This window comes from Pan troglodytes, chromosome 7 (assembly GCF_028858775.2).
Source record: "Pan troglodytes isolate AG18354 chromosome 7, NHGRI_mPanTro3-v2.0_pri, whole genome shotgun sequence".
In the NCBI taxonomy this organism is placed as follows: Eukaryota; Metazoa; Chordata; class Mammalia; order Primates; family Hominidae; genus Pan; species Pan troglodytes.
The window spans coordinates 51267114-51289540 of record NC_072405.2 but is presented as its reverse complement, the minus strand read 5'-3'; the positions used below and the strand labels follow the sequence as shown (position 1 = coordinate 51289540).

General features: G+C 42.1%; 1 protein-coding gene across 11 annotated transcripts in view; it reads right to left on the bottom strand.

Moving 5' to 3' along the window:
• Positions 1–22427, bottom strand: part of HOOK3 (hook microtubule tethering protein 3) — a 134001-nt gene that overhangs the window by 46928 nt on the left and 64646 nt on the right. For all 11 annotated transcript variants that reach the window (XM_063816319.1, XM_063816321.1, XM_054656702.2 and 8 more), the window contains 6 exons: positions 18777–18940; positions 16635–16775; positions 15034–15235; positions 9835–9945; positions 9036–9123; positions 562–631 (listed from right to left, as the gene is read on the bottom strand). In XM_063816319.1, coding sequence (XP_063672389.1) covers positions 562–631; positions 9036–9123; positions 9835–9945; positions 15034–15235; positions 16635–16775; positions 18777–18940 — 776 coding nt within the window. The remainder of the gene's footprint in view (positions 1–561; positions 632–9035; positions 9124–9834; positions 9946–15033; positions 15236–16634; positions 16776–18776; positions 18941–22427) is intronic.

Genomic DNA, 22427 nt, shown 5'->3' with positions numbered 1-22427 from the left:
AGTTCACACCATTCTCCTGCCTCAGCCTCCCGAGTAGCTGGGACTACAGGCACCCGCCACCACACATGGCTAATTTTTTGTATTTTTTGTAGAGACAGGGTTTCACCGTGTTAGCTAGGATGGTCTCGATCTCCTGACCTTGTGATCCACCCGCCTCAGCCTCACAAAGTGCTGGGATTACAGGCGTGAGCCACCAAGCCCAGCTGGTTAGCAGATAAATCTTAATAACTAATAATTTTGCATGCTTATAGCTAAGCATAACTATTGTCTACAGGCCAAATGTATTCATTGCTTAATGTCTGCTGAGGATACTCAAGCTTTGGACATAACAATTGGCTTTCTATGTGTGAAAGATTGTCTTATTGAAGTGAGCAAATCAATTTTCCGTAGGCCAGTGGAAGAAAGCTTTTAACATGTTGAAAACATAAAAATTTAACACTGAGTTCATGTTGAAAGTGTCGGTGAGAAAGAATAAGGAAATTATCTTCTTCATATTGTAGAGAAGCACGTTTTCTCCAGGAATACTGTGCAGTGTAAGTGTGAACACCACAATCTCCTTACCTGATTTCAGGTGTAACAATCTCTGCAGCTAGACTGTCTGAAGACTCCTGACTTCCAAGAGGCATTAACCCTGTAAATATACAAACATAAATATAAGACTAATGGAAAACACAGTTACACAACTTTCGATATGAAACCCTACTTTGAGCATGAATTTTAACAGCAAAAATCATTTTCAAGTAAAGGACCACGTCACAGTGGTCTTAAAATATTATTAAGTATTATTATTTTACCATTTTAAGCATTTTTAAGTGTGCAACAGAATGGCATTCAGTATATTCACAATGTTGTGTAACCATCACTACTACCTATTTTCAAAACTTTTTCATCATCCAAATCACAAACTCTGTAACCAATTCCCTATGCCTCCCTCCCCTATCCCCTGGTAACCTCTATTCTATTCTACCTTTTTTTTTTTTTTTTTGAGACGGAGTCTCGCTCTGTTGCCCAGGCTGGAATGCAATGGCACGATCTTGGCTCACTGCAACCTCTGCCTCCTGGGGTCAGGCAATTCTTTTGTCTCAGCCTCCCAAGTAGCTGGGATTACAGGCGCCCGCCACCACGCCCAGCTAATTTTTTGTATTTTTAGAAGAGATGGGGTTTCACCACATTGGCCAGGCTGGTCTTGAACTCCTGACTTCAGGTGATCCTCCCACCTCAGCCTCCCAAAGTGCTGGGATTACAGGCGTGAGCCACTGTGCCCAGCCTTACTTTTTAAATGTAAAGATGTAACATACATATTTCTCTCTGTCAGGTTTATAGAAAATATTCCTTATTCTTTTTTTTTTTTTTTTTTAAGACAGAGTCTCACTCTGTCGCCCAGGCTGGAGTGTAGTGGCATGATCTTGGCTCACTGCAACCTCTGTCTCCTGGGTTCAAGCAATTCTCCTACCTCAGCCTGCCGAGTAGCTGGGATTACAGGTGCCCACCACCACGCCCAGCTAATTTTTGCATTTGTAGTAGAGATGGGGTTTCACCATGTTGGCCAGGCTGGTCTCAAACTCCTGACCTAAGGCGATCTGCCCACCTCAGCCTCCCAAAGTGCTGGGATTAAAGGCGTGAGCCACCACACCTGGCCACCTTATTCTTTTAAATGGCTCTACTGTATACAGTTGAATAAGAATACTATTCCTGTATTGCTGAACTTTCACACTGTTTCAAAATCTCACTAGTAGAAACAATGCTTTAATTCATTAGGGTAAATTTAATTCCTAGAGCAAAAGTGCTAGGTCAAAGGATACATACACAAGAAAGGTGTCCTAGTCCTTTTTCTGTTGCTTATAACAGAATAACTGAAACTCAGTAATTTATAAGAAACACTATTTTTGGCTGGGTGTGGTGGCTCATGCCTGTAACCCCAGCACTTTGGGAGGCCGAGGTGGGCGGATCGATTGAGCTCAGGAGCTCGAGACCAGCCTGAGCAACAAGGTGAAACCCCATCTCCACCAAAAATACAAAAAATTAGCCAGGCATGGTGATGCGTGCCTGTATTCCCAGCTACTTGGGAGGCTGAGGTGGGAGGATCACTTGAGCCCAGGAGGCAGAGGCTGCAGTGAGTTGAGATCGTGCCACTGCACTCCAGCCTGGGTAAAGGAGTGAGACCTCATCTCAAAAAAAAAAAAAAAAAAAAAAAAATATTATTTACAATTCTAGAGGCTGAGAAGTCCAAGACTGAAGGGGCACATCTGGTAAGAGCCTGCCTGCTGGTGGGGACTCTCTGTAGAGTCCCGAGGCAACACAGGGCATCACATGATGAAGGGGTTGAGCATGCTCACTTGTTCGTTCAGGTCTCTTTTTCTTTTTATTGAGGAGTTTCACTCTTGTCACCCAGGCTGGAGTGCAGTGGCGCAATCTCGGCTCACTGCAACCTCCGCCTCTCAGGTTCAAGTGATTCTCCTGCCTCAGCCTCCCCAGTAGCTGGGATTACAGGCACCCGTCTCCACACCCAGCTAGTTCTTGTAATTTTAGTAGAGACGGGTTTTCACCATGTCAGCCAGGATGGTCTCCTGACCTCAGGTGATCCACCCGCCTCGGGACTTTCAAAGTGCTGGGATTACAGGTGTGAGCCATCGCACCAGGCCCTCTTTTTCTTATAAAGCCACCAGTCCCACTCCCATGATGACCATTACTCCATTAACATATTAATCCATGGATGGATTAATCCATCCCTGAGGGCAGAGTCCTCATGCTTTAATCACCTCTTGAAGGCCTCACCTCTCAAAACTACCACATTGGGTATTAACTTTCAACATGAGTTTCAGAGGGGACATTCAAACTATAGCAGCAAGGTTAAAACCTATAGGTTTACAGGTGCAAAGAAACAAATGTGATAGTTTACATGAAAGGCCTTATGGTTTCTTGATGATATCAGAGCTGAGAGAAAAAGGGTTAAATTTCAGGTTAGATTCTTAAAATTGTATAAAAACTCATGTAGAGGTCGGGTGCAGTGGCTCACACCTGTAATCCCAGCACTTTGGGAGGCCGAGGCAGGTGGATCACCTGAGGTCAGGAGTTCAAGACCAGCTGGCCAACATGGTCTCTACTAAAAATACAAAAAATTAGCCGGGCATGGTGGCAGGCGCCTGTAATTCCAGCTACTCTGGAGGCTGAGGCAGGAGATCACTTGAACCTGGGAGGTGGAGGTTGCAGTGAGCAGAGATCGCACCATTGCGCTCCAGCCTGGGCAAAAAGAGCAAAACTCCATCTCAAAAAAAAAAAAAGAAAAAAAAAACAAAACTCATGTAGAGATGATTAGAGATATGTGAAAGAACAGCAAGGCAGCAATGAGGATGCTGTTATAATCACAAACGATATATTTTTGGTGAAAACAAGAAAGATATATAATAATCTCCTTCAGTCGTCCTTGGTAATCTGGAATAGGGAAAAAAAATTAGGATATTTCAATTAGGGTTTGACAAGCTTGGTCTAGAAACGGTAAAGAGAATAACGAAGGAGAGTGGTGGTGAGAACAAAGTGAAAATGGTTTCTGTGCAGCTAGGTAAACTAGAAAATGAAGCAAGAAGACAGCTGATTAATAAGAAAACAGAGAGAGGGCTAGGAGGTGAAATGAAGGAGAGGAGCAGGGAAAAAAGAATGTTGTAGTCAGAGGAAAAGAAAAATTCCAGTTTCAGGTAACTGAAAAGCCACAAGCTGGTTACTAGTCTGGGAGTGAACTGTGAAGCCAAACAAGCAATCCATCAGCCTCCACCATCCCCAGCTGATGACAAAGGAGTGGGAGGGGTAAACCTTGAGCGAAGTGTGGTTCTTTTCCTAGGAGAAAGAGCAGTTTTCTCCTTAGGATCTAAGTTCCTTAATGGAGTGACACCAACCCAACTTTTCTCAGTTGAAAAAAAATCACTGCTTTAGGAAGTCTGATGTACTTAAAAGAAAAGGATCATTTCCTTTTAGAGACAGGGTCTCGCTCGGTCACCTATGCTGGAGTGAACCGGCACAATTTTGGCTCACTGTAACCTCAAACTCCTGGGCTCAAGTGATCCTCCCATCTGAGCCTTCCAAGTAGCTGGGACTACAGGCATGAGCCACTGCACCCAGCCATTATTTTTATTTTTATAATATATATTTAGAGACAGATGGAGTCTCAATGTGTTGGCCAGGCTAAACTCAAGCTCCTGGACTCAAGAAATCTTCCTTCCTTGGCCTCCCAAAGTGCTAGGATGACAGGCAAGAGCCACCATGCCTGGCCCATATCCTATTTAATCTTTGACATAATTGTGTTAAGTGTGCAACACGAAATTACCTGCCACTAGGTATGAGCTTAGATCACCAGGAAAACTAGGTCACTCTAATCTGTCAAGAAAAAATGGTTATCTGGCTGGGCACGGTAGCACATGCCTGTAATCCCAGCACTTTGGGAGGCCATGGTGGGCAGATCACCTGAGGCCAGGAGTTCAAGATCAGCCTGGCCAACCCCTTCTCTATCAAAAATACAAAAAGTGACTGTGTGTGGTGGCTCATGGCTGTAATCCCAGCACTTTGGGAGGCCGAGGTGGGTGGATCACCTGAGGTCAGGAGTTCGAAACCAGCCTGGCCAATATGGTGAAACCCTGTTTCTACTAAAAAAAATACAAAAATTAGCTGGGTGTGGTGGCAGGTGCCTGTAATCCCAGGTACTCAGGAGGCTAAGGCAGGAGAATCGCTTGAAACCGAGAGGCGGAGGTTACACTGAGCTTAGATAGCGCCATTGCACTCCAGCCTGGGGGACAAGAGTGAGACTTCATCTGAAAAAAAAAAAAAAAAAAAAAAAAAAAAATTAGCCAGGCATGGTGGTAGGCACCTGTAATCCCAGCTACTCAGGAGGCTGAGGCAAGAGAATCACTTCAACCCGGTAGGCAGAGGTTGCAGCAAGGCCGAGATCATGCCATTGCACTCCAGCCTGGGTGACAAGAGCGAGACTCCATCTCAAAAAAAGAAAATGGTTATGTGATATCTTCTTAAGAAAGAATATCAGAGTATTACAGCCAACATAGGAAAAAACACAACTTTTTCTATATTACATTTAATACTGTTTTCATTTAAAATTACATACTGGGGAGTGCTTTGCATTTAAGAGCATCTAAAACTCTTCATCTGGCTCTGGAGAAATAAGTTATGATTCTCATTTCGCAGAACAAACCAAGTCTTGGACAGTTTAGTTACTAGCTTAAGCTGCACAGCTAGTTAGCAGCAGAGCCCATTATGATGGTATTCAATGTTTATGATAGTACACACCAGTTTTCTTTTTAATGTTGTGAATCTTTTTGGGCCTTCTTTAATGGTTAAGTGTTTTTGTTTTTTGTTTGTTTTTTCTTTTTTTGGAGACGGAGTCTCACTCTGTCGCCCAGGCTGCAGTGCAGTGGTGCTATTTCAGCTCACTGTGGCATCCACCTCCCGAGTTCAAGCAATTTTTGTGCCTTAGCCTCTCGAGTAGCTAGGATTACAGGCACGCGCCACCATGCCTGGCTAATTTTTCTATTTTTAGTAGAGGCGGAGTTTTGCTATGTTGGCCAGGCTGGTCTCCAACTCCTGGCCTCAAGTGATCTGCCTGCCTTGGCCTCCCAAAATGCTGGGACCACAGGTGTGAGCCACTGTGCCCAGCCTAATGGTTAAGTGTTTTAATCAAATAAAGCATACAATAAAGTTAGCCTAAATATGTTTTGGGGTATCTCCATACATCTTTTTTTTTCCTCTTAGTGATTGAAAGTTTGAATTATATGGAATCATCAGCCCACCTAAATGATTAAGCTTTGGGTCTTTTTGGGTCAACCAAGGGAAAGTGAGAAGGAAGTCAAGCAAGCCAAGAAACTACTCTCACACCCTTCTGTGGTTGGTTGTATTTGCAAGACAGGGAGTCCCCAAGTGTCTTCACTTTTTGATCCTTAGCATGGTTCCCATTTTAGAAGCTGAGGTCCCAGACTCCTTTCTGCTTATATAAGAGGTGTCAGGCAAGAGTGTTATTTAAGAAAATTTTTTCTGTAAGTCATTTCATTAATACTTCTTGAGGACTGTATGATCTCACACTGATAATAAAGGGGATGACAGAAAGGTGAGATATAAATATGTTCTCCCAACATGCAAAGTGAGGAAATGAATTTTACTTTACATCTGCCTCCATTATCCTATGCCAGAGGGCCTAAAATATTGATGTGCACAAGAAACATCTGGGGCACTATTTTAAAATTCACCTTTCTGAGCCTTGTCCCCAGAGTCCCTGATTTGTAGGCATGAGTGGACCTGGGAATCTGCATCCCAGGTGATTCTAACACTATTCACCATGCAGTAAGAAACACCATTCTTTCTTTGTTTTGTCCCTAGGCTGGAGTGCAGTGGCGCGATCTCAGCTCACTGCAAGCTCTGCCTCCCGGGTTCACGCCATTCTCATGCCTCAGCCTCCCGAGTAGCTGGGACTATAGGCACCCGCCACCATGCCCGGCTAATTTTTTGTATTTTTAGTAGAGACGGGGTTTCACTGTGTTAGCCAGGATGGTCTCGATCTCCTGACCTTGTGATCCACCTGCCTCGGCCTCCCAAAGTGCTGAGATTACAGGCATGAGCCACTGTGCCTGGCCAAGAAACACCATTCTTATACCAACTTGATGAGGTTTAAAAAACTCAAATTGCAATTAAGTCTTTGTTTCTGTCATCCTTACCAAATTGTCCTATTACTAAATTGGCCCTTTTCTTTTCCTTTTTGTTGTCCAGGCTGGAATGCAGTAGTGCGACCTCAGCTCACTGGAGCCTCTGCCTCCCAGGCTCGAGTGATCCTTCTGCCTTAGTCTCCTGAGTAGTTGGGCCCACAGGCACACACCACCATACCCAGCTAATTTTTAAATTTTTTTTGTTGGGGGGGGGCGGTGTCTTGCTATGTTGCCCAGGCTGCTCTTGAACTTGTGAACTCAAGCCCTCTGTCCACCTCAGCCTCCCCAAGGGTTAGATTACAGGCATGACCCCCATGCCTGGCGTAAATTTGCCCTTTTCTACCAAACACTGACAGCCCCTAACCTGAATAGCACTGTTGGGTCTAGGCTTAAATTGTCTGCCCAAAGCAATTTACAACAAAGTAGGAATTAGACTTAAATCACCTCTTATGGCACTTGGATTAAAATATATATATATATACACACACACACACATATATATATACACATACACATCTACCTCTACATCTTGGCTGGGCGCGGTGGCTCACGCCTGTAATCTCAGCACTATGGGAGGCCGAGGTGGGCAGATCACATGGTCAGGAGATTGAGACCATCCTGGCTAACACGGTGAAACCCTGTCTCTACTAAAAATACAAAAAATTAGCCGGGCGTGGTGGCACACCCCTGTAGTCCCAGCTACTAGGGAGGCTGTGGCAGGAGAATCACTTGAACCTGGGAGGCGGAGGTTGCACTGAGCCAAGATCTCGCCACTGCACTCCAGCCTGGGTGACAGAGCGAGACTCCGTCTCAACATATGTATCTATCTTAAGGTAAGTATTAGAATACCTCTATTACACTACTTTTGTTTCTCCTTTGGAGAAATTAGCACGGCAGCGTCATCTAATTCAATAGCTGGAGAAGTCACGTCCACTTTTTTCATGGGCTTGATAAAGCCCTATCATTCCTTCTTGACTCATCCCGTGTCTTTGGGAAGGCTTTCTGGGTAAATCTATCCACAAAGAAGATCCTTTACGTCACTACCAGCCCTTGCAAACGTTTCAATTATAGCACCTATCATCTTGTACCACAGTTGCCTAATTTATTTTTGTATCTTCAGCTCTACTAATAGACACAGTGCCTGGCAAACAGCAGGTGCTCAGTAACTGCGGGATGAATGAGGCCATGGCAAGAGACTAGGCCGGGAGTTTTAAAAATCAATGCTGACTGAGAAATGAAGTACGGAAATGTCAAGGGCTGGAATAAAAATAATCCCTAACAGCACAGAATCCTCCTTAAGGGAACACAGGTCAGGCAGGTGTCCCAGCCCGGCGGCGCTGAGGGCTTGGTGGTGTTTTCATTGTTAGGAAACAGGCGGGCTCTCTCCTCCCCGCAACCCCTCAAGAGCCCGGCCTCCCAGGTTCCCGCTCCTGGGTGCGCCCCACCCGTAGCCGCCTCTCCCCAGCCCGCTGCTTGTCCACCCCAGAGCCACCCCTTCCCGTCGCTACGCCAAGGAGGGGAGTTCATATCCTCTAGTGAGGGCCTAGGAGGCCTTTCTTGGCCAATCAGTAGCCAGGCCCTGCAATTCAGGAGGGACTCGGCATCCACACAGACAGCTGGACTGCCAGGCGATTCCTTAGGGTTCTTGTTTTACGCACGGCTTAGAGGTCAAAAATAAGGGGGCACGGTCCTCTCAGAATGGAAAGGAGCCGCAGAGACTGTCTGGGTTTGGCCATTTTCTAAGACGAACTGCTTTTCAGATTCCTCTCCACCTTTTGCGCGTTCGTCTGAAAAAGGCGGGTGTGACTAATTTGGAAATTGGCTCAGTGACTAAGGGTTTGGCCCACCATCTGGACCAATAAGAAAAGGCAATCACTGGAGCCCGGGCTTTGCGAGGAGGAGCGCACATGGGCCCAATGTTTCATTTTTATCTATTAGCACAATCATGTTCAAGTGAACCAAATAGTTTTATTTATACTATTATAAATAAATCATCTGGCTGGGCATGGTGGCTCACGCCTATAATCCCAGCACTTTGGGAGCCAAGGCGGGTGGATTACCTGAGGTCAGGAGTTCCAGACCAGCCTGGCCAACATGGTGAAACCCCATCTCTACTAAAAATACAAAAATTAGCTGGGCGTGGTGGTGTGGCTGTAATCCCAACTACTTCGGAGGCTGAGGCAGGAGAATCGCTTGAATCCAGGAGGCAGAGGTTCCAGGAGGCAGAGGTTGCAGTGAGCCAAGACAGTGCCATTGCACTCCAGCCTGGGCAATAAGAGTGAAACTCCCGTCTCAAAAAAAAAAGAAATCATCTGGTTTGTACTCGCAAAACGTTTTTACCTTGTGTTGTGAGCTGCCCTTCTTGAGCTTGTACACAACGAAGCTCTTCAATGGTTTCCTTCAGAGAATCCCTTTCTGTTCTCAGCCTCTGGAGAGACACAAAAACATGGAGGGTTAGCTTCATGTTTTAAGAATTTATTCATCAGAGGCCTCTGCCTTACCTAATAGAATGATAAACAATAGTGAACATGAACATGTTTTACCTTTTGCTTTTCTATGGAAAGATCATAGAAGGAGGAAAAGATTAAAACAATTTTTCCCATTTAACAATACTGAATATCTACTATGTGCAGGGCAATATGCTATCCATAGTTAAACAAAACTGCCTACTCCATCTTTAACAATTAGTAACTAACTTCTTAACATTCTTTTCACTAGACATAAAACATTGGAGAACAAAGACAATAAATATTCATAAATCATGAAAAAGTAGAAATATTTTTAAAAGATTTGAAATATGCTGAACAACAAAAAGTCCTCTATTAATCATACAGAAAACAAGAAAGCTACATAAACTTATAGAAAGTCATGAGCAGAACAACGTAAAGGAGGCAACAGTGGTAGAAAAGATAACTATATAAAAAAGAAATCTGAATGGAAGTATTATAAAAATATTCTTTCCACTTTTTTGCCTTATTTCTGAAACACAAATGGAATTCTCCTATAGCTTAAAAATAAATAGGATTTCTAATTTTTAAATTCATAACTTAAATGAATTAATGTGGCCAAACATGAATTAAACATAATCGCCTTAATTTTAGCAGTGCTCAAAACCAAAATGCCTAATATATATACTCACGTCCTTTTCTTTTTGAAGACTGTCAACTTTTTCTTTTAGCCGCTTATATTCAAAATCTAGTTTATCTGCTTTCTTTGATTCTTCGGATAATCTGTTTTGTAGTTCTACCACCTGATACAGAAAGATACCATTACTTATACATAATCTGAAACATTAGAAATTATCCTTATTTTCTTCTACAGGTTTAAGAAAACCAAACTCTCTCCCACCAGTACTCAAATGCATATGATCCAGCAGTCTAACACCGTGGAGAGAACTAGGAATAAAAACCTGCCCAGTTACTATTGGGTCCCAACCAGAATCATCCAGTGTAACAATGTTCAAAATCATAAACGAATCTATAGGATTTTCATTTCCAGCAATAGAGATAACCAGGTAGTCTGAAATTCTTTTTGTATAAAACAAAATAAATGCTGGGGTGGGGCAGGGCGATTCCAATTGCATAGCTAAGCTTACAAGAAAATAAGGGAAATCCTCAGAGATTAAAACCAGAATGAGAAGTTCATGCAGATGCTCTGGGTACCATGAGGTGTCAACTGCCGATAACAGGAACCTAGAGCTTTAAAAGGAGATGAGTGGTTGTTAAACCACCCTGGGCTCTAAAAGGTAGCAAATCAGCAAATAGGTGGATTAGGAAAAAAAATTTCATCAGCTGGAAAAATAAACTGAGTGCTTTGGGATTAAAAAAGCATAACTTGGGGGCTAAGTGCAGTGGCTCACGCCTGTAATCCCAGTACTTTGGGAAGCTGAGGTGGGAGGATGGCTTGAACCCAAAATTTAAGACCAGACAAGGCAACATAGTGAGACCCAGTCTCTATAATTTAAAAACTAGCTGGGTGTGGTGGCACATGTCATAGTTCCTCAGGAGGCTGAGGTGGGAAGATCACTTGAGCCCAGGAGTTCAAGATTGCAGTGAGCTATGATCATACCATTGCACTCCAGCCTAGGAAACAGAGTGAGATCCTGTCTTTAAAAAAAAAGTAAGAAAGAAAAAAGGGGTAACTTGGAAGTTTGTAATGACAGCCTGTTAATAATACATGGACTTGTGTTTGAATTTTTACTACTTGCATTGTCTGGGAAAACCTAAGCCAAGCAATTAGAGGGGTATTAGTTGGTAATGCTGTGGAAAATCTGCCATAAACAAACACACATATTGACCACAGAAACAAAACCTCAACCCATGAGCCTCAGGATTCCCCAATGTAAAGATGAGCTAATGAAAAAGCAAAATCCAAAATTACAAAGGCCATAAAGAAAATGCCACAACGAACAAGACTCTATGGAAAACATTAACAGCAATAACAACCAAAAAATAACAGAATAAGATCTCCAAGGATTTCAGATAGGAATTATCAGATACAAAATATACATACTTAAAAAAGTAAAGAGGAAATCTAAATTTTAAAAGGAGTTAAGAGGCCAGGCACGGCGGCTCACACCTGTAAGCCTAGCACTTTGGGTGACTGAGGTGGGCAGATTGCCTGAGCTCAGAAGTTCCAGATCACCCTGGGGGCAACATGGTGAAACCCCGTATCCACTAAAATACGAAAATTTAGCCGGGCTTGGTGGTGCGCTCCTGTCATCCCAGCTACTCGGGAGACTGTGGCAGGAGAATTGCTTGAACCCGGGAGGTGGAGGTTGCAGTGAGCTGAGATTGCACCACTGCACTCCAACCTGGGCCACAGAGCCAGACTCTGCCTCAAAATAAATAAATTAATTAATAAAATAAAAAACAAAAAGGAGTAAGAGACCATCAAAAATAACCAGCGAGATTTGAAAAAGCACACAAAGAAGGCTTGTAGATGAAATACTATCATTTAAAAAATAAAGTGGCCAGGCACAGTGGCTCACGCCTGTAATCCCAGCACTTTGGGAGGCCAAGGCAGGTGGATCACCTGAAGTCAGAAGTTCAAGACCAGCCTGGCCAACATAGCGACACCCTGTCTCTACTAAAAATACACAAAAATTAGCCAGGCATGGTGGCAGGTGCCTGTAATCCCAGCTACTCAGGAGGCTGAGGCAGGAGAATCGCTTGAACCTGGGAGGTGGAGGTTGCAATAAGCCGAGATCGCACCACTGCACTCCAGCCTGAGCGACAGAGCGAGACTCTGACTCTGTCTCCAGAAAACAAAAACAAAAACAAAAAACACACAACATATAGCAATCTTTGTAATATACTGGCAAAATAAAACATTCTGTATGTAATCAACAAGGAATGCTTTCCCACCATTATTTTTACTCCAAGTTGTACTGAAGTCCAGTTATGCTGATTAAGAAGAAAAAAAAGGATATGGAATAGAAAGGGAGAAATTGGGCTGGGTGCAGCGGCTCACACCTATAATCCTAGCACTTTGGGAGGCCGAGGCAGGAGGATGTCTTGAGCCCAGGTATTTGAGACCGGCCTGGGCAACATGGAGAAACCCCAATTCTACAAAAATTACAAAATTAGCTGAGTGTGGCGGCACACACTTGTGGTCCTAGCTACTTGGGAGGCTGAGATGGAAGGATCACCTGAGCCTGGGGGGTCGAGGCTGCAGTGAGCCATGACTGCACCACTGCACTCTAGCCTGGATGACAGAGTGAAACCCTGTCTCAGAAAAAAAAAAAAAAAAAAAAAAAAAAAAGACCCAAATTCCTTTTAATTCTTTACTATATCCCTTCTGACAAGAGAATCTACAGACATTATCAGAAGTAATATGAGAATTTGGCAAGGTTGCAGAATCAACATATAAAAGTCAATTTCATTCATATAAACTAGCAATAAAGTGAAAATGGAATCTATCTAACTGCATTTAAAAAGCAACCCCAAACACAAAAGTACCCAACAGTAACTACAATGAAATATGCACAAAATCTTTAGAAGAACATTAATAAACTTAACCCAAAGACATGGAAGACCACGGAAAGGTATCATGTTCAGACAGAAACAACTCTCCCCAAATTGATCGACAGTCAATGTAATTCCAATTCCCAAGAGTTTGGAGTTTAAAGGGAAAGCAAAGGGCTGAGAACAGACACTTTTGAAAAAGGACAAAGTATGAGAGTCTGCACTACCACCTATCAAAATTGCTAAAAATTTGTAAAACATGAGTGTGATATTGGTGTAGGAAGAGATAAATATACCAAGGGAACAGAAGAAAGTGTCCAGAAATAAACCCATATACAACATGGATATTTTAGATATACAAGGTAGAATTGCAGGTCATTGTGGAAGAAAGGACTATTAAATAAATGGTGGTAGGCTGACTGGTTATCCACACAGACAAAAAGAGTCTCAAAGGGATCCCTATTTCACACCCTACACAAAAATTAATTCCAAGTGGATTAAATACCTAAATGTGCAAAACAAACTTTAAATCTTTGTAAAGAAAATAGAGAAGATTAGACTATAACCTTATATAGGAAATAATTTCTTAAAATATAAAAAGTACAAATCATAAAAGTACTTTAAGTTCATTATGCTGAAATTATCAACCTCAAAAAAGTAAAAGGACAAGTCACAGATCCATAGGAGATTAAGTAAAAATATGTGCAAGTGATAAAGAATATCTAGAACATATAAACAACCTTTAGAAATCAGTAAAAGAAATGATTCAATTTTTTAAGTGGGTAAAAGATAAAAATAGGAAATTTACAAAAGAAATATGGTCAGTAAATATATTTGTAATCAGGGTAACATGAAGTATAATTAAAAGGAGACACCATTTTATACCCATCTAATTGGCAAATTTTACTTATTTTTCTTTTCTCAAGACAAGGTCTTACATGTCTCATGTTGCCAGCAGAGTCACATGCGGCACAAAAGCAAAGCTGGAATGCAGTGGTGCGATCATAGCTCACTGTAGCCTCTGAGGCCCGGGCTCAAGCGATTCTTCAACCTCAGCCTCCCAAATAGCTGGGACCACAGGTTCATGCCACCATGCCCAGCTAACTTAAAGTTATTTTTAGAGATGGGGTCTTGCTATGTTTCCCAGGTTGGTTTGGAACTCCTGGGCTCAAGCCACTCTCCTGCCTCAGCCTCCCAAAGTGTTGAGATTACAGGCGTGAGACACTGTGCCAGGCCAGCAAAATTTAGTTTGCCAATACTGTGTGTTGGTGATGATGTGAAGCAACAGGAATATAAACTGCTTGTTGGTAGCACAATCACTTTAAGGAACAATCTGCTAATATCTAACTACATTGAAGATACTCTTAGACAGAAAGTCCATCAAGTTGTAAAACCTTCACACATATATAGTAGAGGACCTGTACAATACTATTTATATGGCATTTCTTTTAACATAGAAAAAAAAGCTGAAACATCCTGTAGGTCTCTTAATAGGAAAACAGATAAATTTTGTTACAGAGACTAACTGAGATACTATACAGCAGCAGAAATGAATGTTATAAAGCTATACCTATCATGATAAACAAGTCTCACTGAGCAAAAGAAAAAAAAATTACAAAGAGTGCTTTCACTGTATCATTTATATAAAGTTCTGGAACATGTCAAAGTGCTATAAATTTTTAGGGATAAATATATATATGTAGCAAAAGTATAGAGAGACGAATGGGAATGAAAGCCGCAGCATGGAGGCTGCCTGTAACGAGGAGGGGGAGAGCATGTTTTATTCAAGCATGAATATTTACTGAACTATGCTTTTACATTTGTATATTTCTTAAGTATTACCTAATAAATAACTAACTAAATAAAAATAAGTAAATAAAATAAAAGTACCTGCTATGGAGAGTTTAAAGCTCTTTAAATATTAGATAAATATAAATAAATACAATAGGCCAGGCATGGTGGCTCACAGTGGCTCACGCTTGTAATCCTAGCACTTTGGAAGGCTGAGGCTGGTGGATCACTTGAGCTCAGGAGTACAAGACCAGCCTGGGCAACACAGTGAAACCCTGTCTTTACCAAAATACAAAAAATTAGCCAGGTGTGGCAGCATGCGTCTGTAGTTCCAGCTACTCGGGAGGCTGAGGCAGAAGAATAGCTTGAACCTGGGAGGTGGAGGTTGCAGTGAGCTGAGATCATGCCACTGCACTCCAGGCTGGGTGACAGAGTGAGACTCAGTCTCCTAAATGAATAAATACAATAAAGAAATGGTAAAAAACAGAATACCATGAAAACAAATTAGTAATTTTGGTAAGCTACATGTCATAACTGAGAGCTTGCCTGAAACCATCATCAAGATGCTGTGTTTCTTTTACCTGTCTCTTGTAGGTTTCAAGTTGACTTCGCGCTGCGTTGGCCTTTCTTAACTCTTCCTCTAGACTGACAGTATTTTGCATATACATGGTATTCTTCTCTTCTAAGAGTTTAACCTGCCGCCTTAAATCACCAAGGTCTTCTAGCTTCTTTTTATAAGATTCTACTTGACCTTCTAGTTTAGATACTTTATCAGAAGAATGTCTAGAATTAGATGGGAAATTTAAAAAATCAGAAACACATCCACACTTGTAAAGTTGTTTCAGTGTTAAGAAGGATTGCCAGGAAACACACATCTAATGAAATAAGACAAAAGTGATTCCAGGTTAATTTTCTGCACAGGTTAACAAATATGACCTAAGTTACAACTAAATGTTTAATGGAGAATAATAATTTAAGGAAACCAAGCAGGAGAGGGCAGCCAGCAGAGTCACATGTAGCACAAAAGAAAAGTAAGTTTAACAGTGTCCGAATAATTTGGCAATTATCAGTGACCACCAGAATAGCAGCTTCAGTGGGGTAGTGTGGGCAGATAGTGGGGTTGAGGAGAGAATGTCAATTTTACCTTATGTAATCTAAGTTTGGTTCTGGTGGGAAGGAGAGAGTAATAACTCCCTCTCTTTTTAAGATTAAAGAGACCTAAATGCGCGTGTGCATGTGTATGAAGGAGAGAGATTCAAAAGGCAAAAGAAATGAGGATTGATGTAACACAGTCCCCGCGTAGGCCAGAAAGGTAGAGGTCCAGAACACTGAAGAAGGAATTAGCCCTGAACAGGAGGAAGAATAACAGGTCTACACTCACTAAAGAAAGGGTGGGTGGGAACCCAGGGAAGTTTAGAGGTTTTGGAGACAAAAGACATGGAGAGTTCAGCAGTTCATGGCCTCTTTCTTCGCTGCTATAGGAGACAAGGTCATCTATTGAGACTAAGGCATGGGAGGTGTGTGTGGAGGGCAGCCGGGGAGTAGAATCCTGAGGAATCAGAATGGCTGTGAGTGAGACAATGAGCAAGGGGAGGGCGGGCCATTGGGAAGAACCCAGCTCAGAAGGAAGCCACCAATTGGCAGCAGCACAAAACTATCAATTATGCATTTCCCCTGTTCTCAGTATTCAAAGAGCAAAAGTGGAAAATGTAGAGGGTTGAGATAATCAACAGAGGATAGGAGACTGTACAAGCAGAGGGGTGAAAAAATGAGGTGACAGGGAGTGAGGCACCTCATGAGAGAACTGAAGGGGTAATAACAAGGCCCAGCAAGAAAATGAGGCCTTGTGGGCGTGGCGGAAGAACAGCTCCAGAGCTGTACAAGTAAGAAGTGATGGTCACAATTTCTATTTTACAAACACTGGTGTATCGCTTAATTGCCAGACACTGTTGCAAGTGTTTACAAATATAAATTCACTCAACTCCTCATATAAACCTGAGGTAGGCATGTGTATTGTTTCCATTTTGCAGATGAGAAAACAGCCATACAGAGGTTGCATAAGCAGTAGACCCGGGATCCCAGCCCAGGTAGCCTGGCTCTTAAGCTTGCTAGATCCTCAGAAACCCTAGAGTTTCTAACACCAGAGCCAAACTGTGCTGGGCGGTGAAGGTGAGGTTTTTACCTCAGCACGTCGATCTCATCTTTCAGAGACTGAGCTTCATCTGCCAAAGTGGTCAGTTCATCATTCTGTTGCCGAAGTTCAGAGATCTCCTTTTCTAACTCTTCACAACGTATTCGATAATCATCTTTGGCTGCTTCTAGTCTGTAACCGATATAAAATAGACCAAGAAAGCACTATTTACTGCCTCCTCATTCTCCTTAGAACAGTAAAAGAAAGATATAAAGCATGAGAATAAAGCCTTCTTGAGTATGTCTCCCATGTTAGTGGCCACAAGCTGCATTCTCAAGCACTAACTGTCATAAAAATGAACTCCACTGTCCCAAGTCTTGGGAACAGTGACAACTGGTTACTATTTCCCTACCAGAAAGCAAGACATCATGCAACATTTTTCTGAAATACTGCAGATACAATTTAAGGGCTTTTTTAATTATAAAATTAACACATATGGTCCGGCACAGTGGATTACAGTAATAAACCCATTATGTTAATAAAAACAACATACTCTTTATGAAAAATAACTATTTTCTAAAACAAAAAAAGTGAGAAGAGTGGCACTGTTTTACATTTTTGTGATTCTATTATCCGTTTTAATAGAAGACAGCCGGGTTCTCATATTTGTTTCTACATTCATCTGTTGGTGACATGTTGTTTTTTGGCTGAAGCATATGAAGAAAATCCAGCCTTGCAGACACATAGTCGGGAAAGAGAGGGTCTTGCAGATTCTCCAAAATGGTTATCAGAGGACCTCCAGGAGCCTCGACCATTCTTTGAACTGCTGACGTGGACCAAAGGGAATGGACTGTTTTTAAGGTTTCTAAGGAGCCTAAGAAAAGTTTATTACTTTTTCCTGTTAAGGTAAAAGAAAAAAAAAAATCCAGAAACATTTCACTGAGGAATAACAAGAATAGTTATGTTACCACACTCAGTTACTCAGTAAAGTAAAAATCTAATTGATGTTTAATTTCTGTTTCAACACTAGAAATCTATGGCTAGGGAAGAAACAAGTGATGACGCACTTTTTAGTAAACCGTAACAAAATATTTTCATCATACTCTTGTTTTTCGATTTTGTGCTTCCGTCTTATCTTGCAGGACATATTTTCCTTTTTCTTCTTTTTCCTTTCACCACCCAAAGGTCAAAGGGCCCTTCTTCCTTTCTTTTGGGCTTTTCTTCCCACAGAAGATGTCTGGAAGATTGTTCCTTTAAATCTCGCCTGTCCTTTTAAATCAGCTCACCCCTTTAAATAAGCCTATCTCTATAAACACACACATACACACACACACACGTATATAGATTTCTATAAGTCTATAAATGCATCTGTCTTTTAAAAATCCCTGCCTGTAACTTTTCATGTCATCTGGCCCTTCCCGAAGATGTGCTTATTTTGAAATCCCTAATCTGTGGTTTATGGTCTGCTCTGACCATTACTTTTCCAAACCAAAGTCATTTCAGATTTTCAGTGAAATTTAATCTTTCTGGTGATCATGTCAACTCGCCTTCAGGCCCCTTCACAAATGTTCTTCCTCAGTCTTTCTTGAAAGTTTCCTCAGTCACCTTTGTTTCCCACAGAGGGGCAGGTGTGGGGTACTCCCTCTCACTCAGGTATCCTATAGTTGTGGCATTCTGCCTTCAAATAATAAGGAGGGTGGCGCTCTGATAGAACACTTCCTAGATGTGAAGTAGTTTCATGTTGTGTGAGGAGATTCTGAGTTGTTTATTTGGAGCCTCAATGGACTGCAGTTTCCCAGAAGTCCTAACATTATATTTTTTTTTCTTTTTTTTTTTTTTTTGAGACAAAGTCGCGTTCTGTTGCCCAGGCTGGGGTGCAATGGCACGATCTCGGCTCACTGAAATCTCCACACCCCCAGTTCACGCGATTCTCATTTCTCAGCCTCCCGAGTAGCTAGGATTACAGGCACCCGCCATCATGCCTGGCTAATTTTTGTATTTTTAGTAGAGATGGGGTTTCCTCATGTTAGCCAAGCTGATTTTGAATCCCCGACCTCAAGTGATCAGCCCGCCTCAGCCTCCCAAAGTGCTGGGATTCCAGGCATGGACCAATGTGCCTGGCCAATATACTCTTAACTTTAAATGACAGCTAACAAATTTTTAAAAATCAGATTTTAATGAGTTGTCTTTTACCTGAATGTTTCTTCTTGGAGCTGTTCTAATTGAGTCTGGAGCTGCAAATGCCTTCTTCCTGCTGGACTGTTAGGGTCTTCTATAGAATCAGATTGATTGAGTCTTTCCATTAATACCTGATTCTCTGCCAACAAACTACTTTTCTCTTCCTGCAATGCTGCAACCTGTTGGAATATAGGACGACGGCAGTTATTTCTTCCAACTACACTGGCATCAGCTCAATCACTTGTGAATTACCATTACAAATTAAAGCCTATATATAGATTTTTTGAGGCGGAGTCTCACTGTCGCCCAGGCTGGAGTGCAGTGGCGCAATCTCGGCTCACTGCAAGCTCCGCCTCCTGGGTTCACGCCATTCTTTTGCCTCAGCCTCCCGAGTAGCTGGGACTACAGGCGCCCACCACCACGCCTGGCTAATTTTTTCTGTTTTTAGTAGAGATGTGGTTTCACCATGTTAGCCAGAATGGTCTTGATCTCTTGACCTCATGATCCGCCTGCCTCGGCCTCCCAAAGTGCTGGGATTACAGGCGTGAGCCACTGCGCCCGGCCATTAAAGCCTATTTTTAAAGAAGTACAATCAATCTCTACTTAAAACATTTACATCATTTTGGAATACTGCACGTGCAGAGCAAGATGTAAGAGTAACAATTCATTCTTATTTCATATTTGAAGAAACACCTCACCAGACAAGATATAGAGATGGCAAAGAAGCACACTAATAAATAATCATTAGTTATCAAGGAAATGCAAATTAAAATCACATTATTATATAACTACACTCCCACTAGAATAAATAAAATTAAAAAGACTGACTGTACCAAATGTTGGCAAAGAAACTTGTGGTGAGAATATAAAATGTTTCAAACATTTTGGAAAATAGTTTAGCAGTTTCTTAAAGAATTAAACATGCAACTACCACATGACTGATTTAGCCATCCTACTCCTAGGTATTTACTCAGAGAAATAAAAGCATATGCCCACACGAAGACTTAGGAACAATGTTTACAGCAGCTTCATTTGTAATAGAAGAAAACTGGAAACAATCCAAACGTTTGCCAACAAGCAAATGGATAAATGATTTGCATCCCAAATCCAAAAATCCAAACTCAGAAATGCTTCAAAATCTGAATGTTTCTGAGCACCTACATGACACTCAAAAGAAATGTTCATTGGAGCCATTTCAGCTTTTGGATTTTTGGATTTAGGATGCTCAACCAGTAAGCATATAATGCAAATATCCCCAAATCCAAAAATATCCCGAATTTCAGATATGGAATACTCAACCTGTACTACTACTCAGCAATAAGAAAGAATTAACAATTTACAGCTACAACATAGATGAATCTCAAAATAACGTAAGAAGTCAGACAAAAGGCCGGGCGCAGTAGCTCACGCCTGTAATCCCAGCACTTTGGGAGGCCGAGGTGGGTGGATCACCTGAGGTCAGGAGTTCGAGACCAGCCTGGCCAACATGGTGAAACCCCATCTCTACTAAAAATACAAAAATTAGCCGGGCGTGGTGGCAAACGCCTGTAATCCCAGCTACTCAGGAGGCTGAGGCAAGAGAATCGCTTGAACCTGGGAGGCAGAAGTTGCAGTGAGCTAAGATCGTGCCATTGCACTCCAGCCTGCAAGAGCAAGACTTTGTCTCAAAAAAAAAAAAAAAAAGAAAGAAGAAGAAGAAGTCAGACCAAAAAAAGTCAATATATTTGGCAGAACTCCTTTTTACACACAGACAAAAAGAATCTAATTTTCAAAACATAAACATGGCTGGCATGGTGGCTCCTGCCTGTAATCCTAGCACTTTGGGAGACTGAGGGAGGAGGATTACTTGAGCTAGGGTTGGAGAACAGCCTGGGCAACACAGTGAGACCCTGTCTCCACAAAAAATAAAAAATTAGCTGGGTGTGGTGGTGAATGCCTATGGTCCCCACTACTTGGGAGGCTGAGGCAGGAGGATCACTCGAGTCCAAGAGGTCGAGGCTATAGTGAGCCACGATCACACCACTGCACTCCATCCTGGACGACAAAGCAAGACTCTATTTCAAAAAAAAAAAAAAAAAACACACGAGCCAGGTGCAGTGGGTCACGCCTTTAATCCAAGCACTTTGGGAGGCCAAGTTGGTAGGACTGCTTGGGGCCAGGAGTTTTGAGACCAGCCTGGGTAGCATAACAAGACCCCATTTCTACCAAAAAAAAAAAAAAAAAAAGAAAAAAAAAAAGAAAATTTTAGCCAAGCCTAGTGGTAGGCGCCTGTGGCCCCAGCTATTTGGAAGGCTGAGGTGGGAGGATCACTTAAGCCCAGGAAGTTGACTGCAGCAAGCTGTGATCATGCCACTGCACTTCAGCCTAAATGACACAGCATGACCCTGTCTCAAAAAACAAAACAAAGAGCCAGATGAGGTGGCTCACACCTGTAATCCCAGCACTTTGGGAGACGGAGGTGGGCAGATCACCGGAGCTCAGGAGTTTAAGACCAGCCTGGGCAATATGGCAAAACCCCAACTCTACGAAACATAAAATAATTAGCTGGGTGTGGTGGCATGCGCTTGCAGTCCCTGCTACTCGGGAGGCTGAGGTGGGAGGATTGCTTTAGCCCAGGAGGCGGAGGTTGCAGTGAGCCAAGATTGCACCACTGCACTCTAGCCTGGGTGACAGAGTGAGATCCTGTCTCAAAAAACAAAACAAAACATAAACATGATTATTTAAGAAAATAACAAAGCAAAGGGGCTTATAACAAAAACCTAGTTTCCTATGGAGTTTTCCCACTCTCCAGAGAATATTTTTACGGTTCCTAATTTTATTGCTTTTGGTTGTCACTTTACATATCTAAATAATGTTACACAATTATTTCTTGACTTATCAACCTTAGACATTATCTAGTGACTCTCTCCTCTGACATGTTTGATTATAGCAACTTGAGTCATTCCTTCCTACCATATAGTTAATCACTGTTCTCACTTCTTTCATTGATCACCTCTGCAACTTTAAACTACTTACTGATTCATTTCACTCAGTCACCCACCCACTCATTCACTCACTCACCTACTATGTGCTAGGTATGGTTGCAGTTTTCTAAGTGCAAGGGATACAGTGATGAAAAAAGGGAAGTTCTTACTCATGTGTTATATATTCAAAACAAATTATAAGTAAAAACAAATCATTGCACAAGAAAGTAAATTAATAAATACATGTAAAAACCAGAATATAAAGTGCTATGCAGAGTGATATGGTTTGGATATTTATCCCCTCCAAATCTCATGTTGAAATGTAGTCCCAAATGTTGGAGGTGGGGCCTGGTGGGAGGTGTTTGGATCACAGCACTGGATCACTCATGAATGGCTTGGTAGTGTCCTCACAAGTGAGGGAATTTTTGCAAGACCTGGTTGTTTAAAAGTGTATGGCACCTTTCCACCCCTTGCTCCTACTCTTGCCATGTGACACAGCTGCTTCCCCTTTGCCTTCTGCCATGATTGGAAGCTTCCTGAGGCCCTCACCAGAAGCAGATGCTGGAGCCATGCTGGAAAGCCTGCAGAACCGTGAGCCAATTAAACGTCTTTTTTCTTTATAAATTACGCAGCCTTGGGTATTTCTTTACAACAATACAAAAACTGCCTAGTACACAGAGGGTTAAAATAAGAACAACAAAAA